General features: G+C 37.5%; 1 protein-coding gene across 7 annotated transcripts in view; it reads right to left on the bottom strand.

Annotated features, from left to right (window-relative positions):
- Positions 1-10,000, bottom strand: part of LOC138007093 (centrosomal protein of 83 kDa-like) — a 622,454-nt gene that overhangs the window by 67,902 nt on the left and 544,552 nt on the right. For all 7 annotated transcript variants that reach the window (XR_011123993.1, XM_068853816.1, XM_068853815.1 and 4 more), the window contains one exon: positions 4,114-4,193. Coding sequence is in view for 6 of the 7 variants with exons in the window: in XM_068853816.1 (XP_068709917.1) it covers positions 4,114-4,193 (80 nt within the window). In the remaining variant the exon portion in view is untranslated. The remainder of the gene's footprint in view (positions 1-4,113; positions 4,194-10,000) is intronic.

Raw genomic sequence — 10,000 nt, 5'->3', positions numbered from 1 at the left:
CACGTGTGCGTGAGCACTTAGTCAGTGATAGGGCCTCTCAAACACCTAGTCGCACCCTGTCTTCAGGGGAATGTTTCCATATTTTAGATCATGCCTCTACGACTTTTCAACTCAAGATAAAAGAAGCTTTTCATATTCAAAGAGAACAACCTTCTCTTAATCAACACCTGCATCACATAAATCTAAAACTATCCTTTTAACTCCCACATTGTCACCTTTTATGTACATTCCGTTGTCACTGGCAAAATTAGCACTTTTTCCGACTTATAAATTCAACTTAACGCTTTCTACATTAATCAACTGAAGATGACAGAAGTTTCTGTCGAAACATGTCTTGTAATTTCAAACGTTTTGTCGTTTTCTTTAAATATATAATCTTAGTTACATATCAAACTTTGTAATTACGTTTTTAGGTTACTTAATTTGCCTTAATAAACATGTATTGAAACTTCCTGGGTCACAATAGCAACAATCAAGATTCATTTGCAGAATCGAAAATACCTCTAAAAACGACGTGAAATCTGAGAGAACAATTCGGACATCTAAATATAAAAATAGACATGGTAGCTAATATCTGAGGAGTTTATATAAATTCCTGTTTCAACTTTTGAGAGTAAGATGGCCACGAATGACGTGCATTGTTGTCCGCTCTAATCCCAACAACGAGACCAGATTAATTCAACCTCATTCAATTACATATTTACCTTACAAGGCTTGAAATCTGCTGTGATGTAGAATATTTCAAAACTTTCATGCCTGAAATGATAACTTTCAAATCCTCAACGAAAGATGCGGATCATAGAGGCTATAAGTTTGTATCAATGGCGACCCTAAACTCATGCTCAAACTGGAGAAAACAGTAGGGAACGCTGAACAGAAAATAAGTGAAAGTGTTGGAACAAGAAAGTGTGGAAGGAACGAAGAATCTGTCAAGTGTTTTCAGAATGCAATGCAGGAGACCAGGATTTGCATTTGAAAGAAAGTAGACCTATTCCGGATGAACAGGCTAATACTCTCAGCACAGAGGCATGCAAGCTTTTAGAATCATCGGCCCATATTTACACTCAAATTCATCGTGGGAAGGTGATTTTAGAAATCGTACTATTTACATGAACAAAAGGAAAGCCAATAAGCAGCGACATTGAAAATATTAACAAGGTGATAATACAGTTAATGAAACAATGCAAAAGTATCCCCAAAGGACAATCCATTTATGAGGAAAAGGCGGGATGCATTCGGAAAAAGATTTCAATCGCCAAAGCGGAAACCAATCGCTTGAAAGAAAACACAAAAGTGACGAACAGAGGGAAAAGGAACAGAGAGATCCTACAAAGGGACTGCAAAGTGTTATCCACAGCTTCACTTATGAACTACATGGAACGACAGAAATGTGCGTTGAGGTAGTTAAAGAGAACTTTGGGTAGAAAAAAGAAAAAGGAAAAAGCAAGGGTTATAAATCAACAGAAGATGATGCTGGGCAAGTGTATGCTAATATGAGAGCCAAGAACGAAGATTGCGACCGTCCTAGGCATTAAGGAGTTAGCGGAAACACTTGTGAAGAGGAGGGAGAGAGGTTTGGTAGTATTCAGGAGGCGAGTTCGTTTTGGAGAGGATTGTGGGCACGAGAGAGGCTAGTCAGGCTGTATGGCTGGACGAGGTGAGGCATGCAATCTTTAGTAAGGTCCCGCCACCAACGGATGAGGATTGGACACTAGAAACCGCTGAAGCAGTAGGTGTGTTGAAAAGAAAGAAGAACTGGAGTGCCCCGGGGCCAGATAGGTTGGTCAATTTTTGGTGGAAGCGTGCGCATGTCCTACACGAGGGTGTGGGTCAGTCATTTGAAGCGATCTCGAGAATCGATGATAAGTTGAAGGAAAACGTCATTAATACGAAAAGATGGATCCACTCCAAAAAACACATGGCTATCTGCGGCCTTTCCCTACATCTAGGTACGACGGAAAGCCGCAAGAATCTGGAACAAAAACTTATCTTTCAAATCGGCACCCTTAATCCTCACGGTATTAACGAACGCTTTTCATTTAACTAATATATTCCTACTTTTCACGTTGCCATGTTACCACCAATAGCGTAGCTCCTACTCTACTATAAAAACTACACATAACCCATAATCCCTCGATTCGCTCTGACGAAGGGCTAACGCTCGAAACGTCAGCTTTTAGAATCTCTGTGCGGTGGTCAATTTACATTATCAACTCCGTTGATAAACCAAATTTTTGTCTGAGAAGAAGGCAGAATTTGAGTACGGCATGCATGTGACTCGGTAGATCAGTGGGATGATGGTGCTGCATAGGTTCTCAAAGTGGTTGTGTGAGGTGATCTGTAAGTTGTGTAAGAGCTGGAATACGAGAATCGTGGCTAACAAGTTGCATGGGCAGGAAGTTTCTGAACCGATTGTGTTTAAAAAGGGCTTACCACAGGGAGATGTGCTCTGCCCAACGCTGTCTACGATCTGTTTGAACCCCGTTGCCTGGAAGACTGGCACCTCCGAGGGATACAAGCTATCTAAACCAATCAGCGCCAGAGTAACTGATCTGTTGTACATTGATGATCTCAAGGTATTTGCCGCGTCCGAGAGCAAGTTAAACCGTGTTCTGGAGTCGATGCAAGCTTCTATGGAAGACATCGGATGGCAACGGAACCCAAGGAAATTCCCAGTTGTCGACATAAGAAGAGGGGTCCATTACCATAAGAGTTTTGGAAGAGATATAGTTGGAGAAAGGATACCAACTCTTGAGGAAGGCAGTCAGTACAAGTTTCTGGGTGTTCTTGAAACCCTAGTTCAGGAAGAGAAGATGGCACTTGAGCTTGCAGCAAAGGAGTACCTGCGCCGATTGTCAGTCAGCTGGTCCAGTCCCCTCTCAGACTATAACCAGGTTGTGGCATCTAATCAATTTGCCCTGCTTGTGTTGGGTTACCTAATGTGGAGTCTCTGGGGCATACATGTAGATCGTTAGTCAAAGATGCTGCAAAGCTTGCAGTTTCAAGAAATCTGATTGGTTTGCAGTAACTGAGCATTATGTGTGATCCAAACAAAACAAATTAGCCGACGTAAACTCTCGTTTCGCCAGCATTTCTGAATCGGACATTTTGAGAATACAAGATGATGCTGTGCTACAGAATAGAAAGAAGGCCACAAAATTTGGCTTGCAAGTTTTCGACAGTAATAGAAGACTCCATACAAACAGTGCTTGCCTTCGTTTTTCTGGACAATTATTGCTTAAAATTAAACAACCTTCACACCAACAATTTGTTTCGCTCAGATTAATTCTATTTTGTAGAGCTGGTTTGCCCAGCAAAACGAATTTTTTACTGAAATCGACGCCATAAAAAAGATCTTTAAGAAAGTTCTACATGACTGCAAGGAAACAAGACAGGTCATATTACAACAAAGCAACGCTGACCTCTATTAGAGTCGCCATTTCACAACTGCACCTTCAATTTCCATTTCAAATAAACTTCTAAAACTCTGATCGAGTAATGAAAGTGTTTTAACAAGGAGACTTTTGATTTGATTTTTGATTTGTGTTAAATAACCATTTTGCTGTTTGTGACGAGGATTTTAACGCAGGTTGTTTAGATTTGCCACGTGTGAAGCTAGATTATAAAGTCTGGAAATATGTTATATTGGTATACTTTTCCTAAAGCATCGTGAGTGTATGCATGGTGCTTTTCTGATTTAAGTTATGAACCTAAAAGAGTCCATGGATGCCACTGATGCCACTGTGACACGTCTTCTCTCCAATCTTCAGCTAAGTCAAAACCCGAAAGCGCCATTGCCACTATCTCCTCAAGGATACATGTTACAATGCTTAAGGATGACTTTGACAAAATGTCACTAGCATTTATCACAAAATGTCTGATTTATAGTCAGTCGTCAATTTCTTGAGTACTATATTCCAAAAGGTCTAATACAGTCTGTACTATCATTTTTCCTGTAAGCTTTATGGGGTAGGGATTAGGATGGAACCCTCTCTCAAGTCTCACACACACACACATAGGGGCATACGTTTTTCAGACACACCAGTGTTAAATCATATGAAAGCTCAAATTCGTGAGTTTTGTGGGACTAAAATGCTTGCTGTGTTTCCTTACTGATTTCTTCGTTAAGTAGCTCCAGTGACGCTTTCAGCCTTTCATTAGTTGCCAGCAGTTGTTGCTCATTGCTCAAAAAGCTGCAAAAACAAAAACCACGCTCTTAAATTGTATATACATGCAAATAGGGCCTTTGCAGGCATTGATCATGTGATAAACTCCACAATAGATAGGCATACAGACCAGACATTCCTTGAAAAGAATATGAGGTTTAGCAGACTGTTTGCACCTTTATTCACAATCACAAAGACCCTTTTTTACAGATCTTCACCTGTAGTTTGTACCCTTAGTTTGTACTCACTCCTGTACATTTCATTATCAAAGCAAGGCCACATGTTGCATACAAGTTCATTTTCGTGATTTGAGAACATGGTTTGCATTCTTAGATGATTAAAGTGATTTGATCTTATTAATCTTGTTTATGTTCACCATGTCAAATGAAACAGGTACAATCTTACATTTCTGCAACGTTTAAGTGTGCAGAGTTGGTAAGCAGATACATTACAAGGAACACTCCTGGTCTTTAAGAAACGGTCCAGATAAGAACGATAGCAACAACGGCAATGAACATGTTGGAATTTAATTGGTATGCAAAACGGTGATAACTTTTCTATTGTCTGTACTTACTTCTGATTGGCTTAAACAGCAAAAGTTAACAAAACTTCATAAAAGCAGTATTATATTCATCCTTACTTTCCAACCACCTTCCATCTTTCATCTGGTCTCAGTTTAAATGAATTCTACAGAAATCGTATGTGGGGAACATGTAGAATTGTAAACGTTTCTTGGCTTTTGTTTTCAACTCTTGTGATTGGTCAAAATCTTTTAACACAAAAAAACACCCTTTCAAAGTGGGCTGTAAATGAATTTTATTCCGTTAACGGCTTTCCTGTAGGTTTATGCATTCTCTGTGTAAAAATGATAACGTTCCTATGTGGGGAAAGCCCCGTTGCCGCATAACAAAGGGAATTGCTATCCATCTTACACGGATCATTACTTAATAGGAATCCACTTCTCCACATATCCACCGCATGACCCAATCCTTTAATCACAACCATGAACTGGTATTCACACTGAAGCAGTACATGGGAGGATCTAGGATATTTTACAGAACGTTTTGTGTTATTGTACAGTATTTTAATTTGATTTTTTAGCTCATTAGTTTTTTTTTTAATAAATTATTTCTCACAGTATATTAGCTGTTCATTGGACGCCAGAACTGTAACAGGTTCAAAAACCCCGTGTTTAAATAAAGTGATGTGTGAAGTGTCTTAAACTTGAGTTTTATCCCAGCAAACAATATCCAAGATAAAAATAAACAAAGATAAAAAACATAAAGGAAAAAAAGCATAAACACCGATGTCAACAACCTACCAGTGAAAGCTTGCGCAAACACACACTGGTGATAATCTTCAGTAATGCAAAAGATGTGCAAAAGATGTACCTGAGAAAAATGTCTTCTTACTTGCAAATAAAAGATTCTAACTTTTTTTAAGGAATGCCTGGTGTGCATCGTGGAATTCATCACGTGATCACTTGGTGTAAGAAACGTACTGTGTTTCTCTAGTGCTAAAACATACAAATCCAACCAACTTTTGAATGAAAGTGTAATAAAAGGTAAAGACAAAGAACATATTTAGTGTGGGACACAATATTTCAACTAGAATGACCACAATCTTGGACAATACTCATTGTGAAAATGTAACACACCACTATAAAATGATCATTCACTAGCATTTTCTCTCCTCCTTCTAATCCATTGTCCGTTCAGAAAAGGCCAAAGGCTTACACAGGCTTTTGACAAAGAAATGTCAACATTGGTATAAGGGAGAGGGGGGACCGATAGTTAGTTCACGTCAAATGATGTTTATGCCGAATTTTTCAAGAGGTTTGCACAAGATTGCAGATAATCCTGGATAATTGACAAGAATAAAAAGAAATGTTCCTATGTTCAACAGACTTTATGATAGTTCACTACTCCCCTCTCCAACCTAACTTCATAAGGGTATATAAGACCGAAAAATAAAATTAATGTCCAACATGTCGTCTATGCAAGAAATGCAACACATTGATCGGGAGCTCTCTTTAGAGCTCATTCAATCCCTGCCCAACTCCATTTTCTTAAACATGTCAACAACACTGAAAGGCTATGACCCACTGTTTTATTTGCAATAAACAACGAGGCTGTATGGCAGTGGCACGTTGTTAAGAAACAAAATCAGACGTTTTAACTGCTTCAAGCCAACTTGCTTCAACTTGGTTATAAAGTATCGTCCTCCTGTCAAGATTGTGTCGGGCTCCTAGTCTACGGCAGAGTGAACTATCTTTCAAAAAAATGTCAAAATGACATAACAACAAAACCGCTTGGTATAAAGACCGGATTCATTGACTTCACAGTATTCTAGGCTTTGGATTCCATGTTTCATGGTTCAAATATTGAACTTGACTGAATGAAGAATCATTGCATCCCTTGGAGAGGATACAGAGAACTGATAATGGTCAATGTCATTTGATTCAAGCTGTCAACATTTGAATATTTTAGTGAAACAAGAAATCCAAAACACTGATTTAGGGGTAATATTCTCTGATTTACCATTACGATTTTTACCTATTTTACGATTGACGTGCTCGATTTGGTTTAAAAAACCATTCTCTGATTCTATGATTTCACCTTGAGATCCTTTGAAAATCATTAGCCGCTTTTATGATTTTCCCGATTCTATGATTTCACCTTAAGATGCTCTTGAAATCATTCTCCAATTTTCTGATTCTACGATCTTACCTATTTCGTTATTATTTTTTTTGTATTTTATTGTTTATATTTGTAAGTTGTACAAGGGGAAAGCAAAGAGATACTATAATGCTAGTTTAAACAATTTTTACATAAAGAAAGGATTCACAAAATGAAAAAAAAAAGGGAAAAAGAGAGGGCGGTAAAGGAGCCTATTACATTATGAATAGATATCTACATACACCATAACAAAAAAAAAAAACTAGATTACCTGAAGCAAGGTAGAAATTTGTTCCATTTTTTATAGTGTTTTACCAATTTATTGCCGGTAGATGCAATTTTCTGTTCAATCTTTTGGATGTATGACGTTTAATTTACATAACATGTAGGTAATAATATAATATGATTTAGAATATGAAAGTCCTCTACGACATTAAATACTCCAAAGATAACATTTTGTAGCGTTAAGGATGTTGAGATTACTTTTTCTTGAGAAATCCAGGAACAAAGCAACTGCCAGAACGATATTGTTATATCACAATGAAGGAATAAATGCTCAGGGGACTCGACTTCTGTTTGACAAAAGGCACAAAGTGGAGAGTTATTTAATAATTTATACTGAAATTCCCTAGTTTTTGTGTTATGTGTAACAGTAAACGGAAGGGAGTAAATTACTTTCCATTCCAGAGAAAGATCTGGCTATTTTAGCTTTTATTTTCTTCTGAGCAGAAGGCACTGTTTGCTTTTTGCGTTTAAATTCATTGTAGAGCATTTTCGAAGTAACTTTCAAAACATTTACCACAGCATTTTCTATGTTAATTTCAAACGTATCCTTCGAGGGGGAACAAATATGTTGCTGACTTTGTTTGATGATAAGCTTCCATTCATTAGGAATAGAATTAACGACTCCCATTAATTTAAAATAGTGCACAGGAGATAGTCGGGTTTATAAAAATATTTCACTTTCAAGAGACCTACCATTGTCAGATATCAAATCTCCTATTTTAACAATTCCATGGACGGCCAGATGTTTTACATAAGACGACTTGTCCTCAATAAGGATAAACTTCTTGTTCCATCTTGTTTGGTTAACAACATCGTCATAACAACCCTTGTTGTACTTACATAAGACCACGCATTGAGACACCTTTTGTAGAAGTCTTCTTTGTAGAAGTAGACAAATAGGAAGTTTACAGGTATTAAAATAAATTTTCCGCCGATGTCACCTAAGAACGTTTCAAGGACGCTTTTGCAAGGGTTCTCGTAGTCTTCAATAAATCGTTTCAATGCAATGACTCTCTGTGACAAAATCATTGATTGGATATCGAGCATTTTTAAGCCACCATTCTCTATATCACTAACAAGAGCCGTGCGCTTTATCTTGTCATTTCCTTTCCAGATAAAGCCATAAAACAGTTTGTTCACATCTTTAACAGGATCTTCTGAGACTGAGATTAATGAGGCCTTATACATAAATTTGGGGATAGCAAACGTTTTAACAATTTGAATTCTGCCAAGTAGTGTGAGACCTCGCCAACTCCACATATTAAGAGTTTCTTCAATGGAATAGAATTGAAATTTGAATTCCTTCTCGTTGTCTTATGATAATCAAAATAGATTCCTAATATTCCATTCAATGTGCACGTTTTGAGATAAAATTCTTCTTGTACTAAATTTTGCGGCCCAATTGCAAATAGTTCAGTAGTGTCATCATTTACGCATAGACCGGAAAATCTTGAAAATAATTTAACAATTACAAATAGGTGCAAATAAGAAAGCCTGTCTCTTAAAAAACATCATCAGCAAAAAGGGTTAATTTTATTTCCTCACTATTGATTACTAAGCCCTGGATATTATGATTTTGTCTAATGTAACATGCAAGTATTTCCAAAGATAGAATGAAGAGCAGAGGGGAAAGCGGATCACCTTGTCTGACTCCACAGCTAACACAGAAAAAATTGGTGGTGAAACCATTGTTTAACACACAACTTGATAGATTTGTATAAAATGTCCGGATCCATTGCAGAAAATACGTTCTGAAATTAAACTTTGACCAGGAAAATTTGGTTAAGGGAGTCAAAAGCCTTATTTCTTTCCTTTATTTCTCTTTTCATATTCTAAAATATCATCAATTGTTCATACTGTGTCAAAAATTAATCTTCCTTTAATAAACGCATTTTGGCTGTGATGAACAAGGAAGGGTAAAATTGATTCCAACCTCACAGCCATTGCTTTAGATGCAATTTTGACATGCATGTTTATTAATGAGATTGTCTTTCTTTTCAATTAGCGTAATCATTGCTTGTGTTTGGGAGGTGGACAATTCACCATGGCGATGTGCGAAATTTAGGCATTCAACGAGGCATTTTCCAACAAGAGGCCAGAATGCTAGATAAAACTCAACGGTTAAACCATCATTTCCAGGTGTTTCATTTTTCTTAAAAGTTTTTAAGGCGATGAAACATTCACTGATAGTAAGTTGTTTGTCTATTGAATCACATTGTTCATCTGTTAATTTACTCGTATTCACTGTACTGAGAAAACGTTCAATTAAATTTTCGTCCGAATGGTCGACCTTCTTATCATACAGGTTTGCATAAAAGAAATGAATTTCATTTAGAATGTCTTTAGGATTTGTCGTACTTTTGTCATTTCCTGTGTTTAGTTTTCTTATGCAGCTTTTCTTTTTTCGAGAGTTCTCCAAATTCAAGAAACATTTATTACTTTTTTCGCCGTATTCATACCAGTGGCGGAGATCTAACCCGAAGGTCGTGGGTTCAATTCCCACCCTAGTTTTTCTCTGTCCTTGTATGGGCCCATGTCCATCAGTAGGGCTAACGCTCACATGGTTCATATGGGATAGAAATCTAGCACTTCACATTACACTCTATTCAGTTAACTCTGTTTAAAATATAAGTGCTACACAGCCAACGCTTGTATAAACGTAACCTTTCCTTGTACTTGTACATGTTCATTGCTGTGACTTTAACATCTTCAGTTCCCAGGGCCTGCTCCCGTCTGACCTTGTAGCTCAGTCGGTAGAGCGGCAGAGATCTAAGCCAAAGGTCATGGGTTCAATTCCCACCCTGGTCAGAGTTTTTTTCTGTCCTTGTGTGGGCCCATTTCCATTAGTAGGGCTAATGCTCACAACTCATA

This window comes from Montipora foliosa, chromosome 6 (genome assembly GCF_036669935.1).
Source record: "Montipora foliosa isolate CH-2021 chromosome 6, ASM3666993v2, whole genome shotgun sequence".
Lineage (NCBI taxonomy): Eukaryota > Metazoa > Cnidaria > Anthozoa > Scleractinia > Acroporidae > Montipora > Montipora foliosa.
This window is presented reverse-complemented; position numbering and strand designations above follow the sequence as displayed.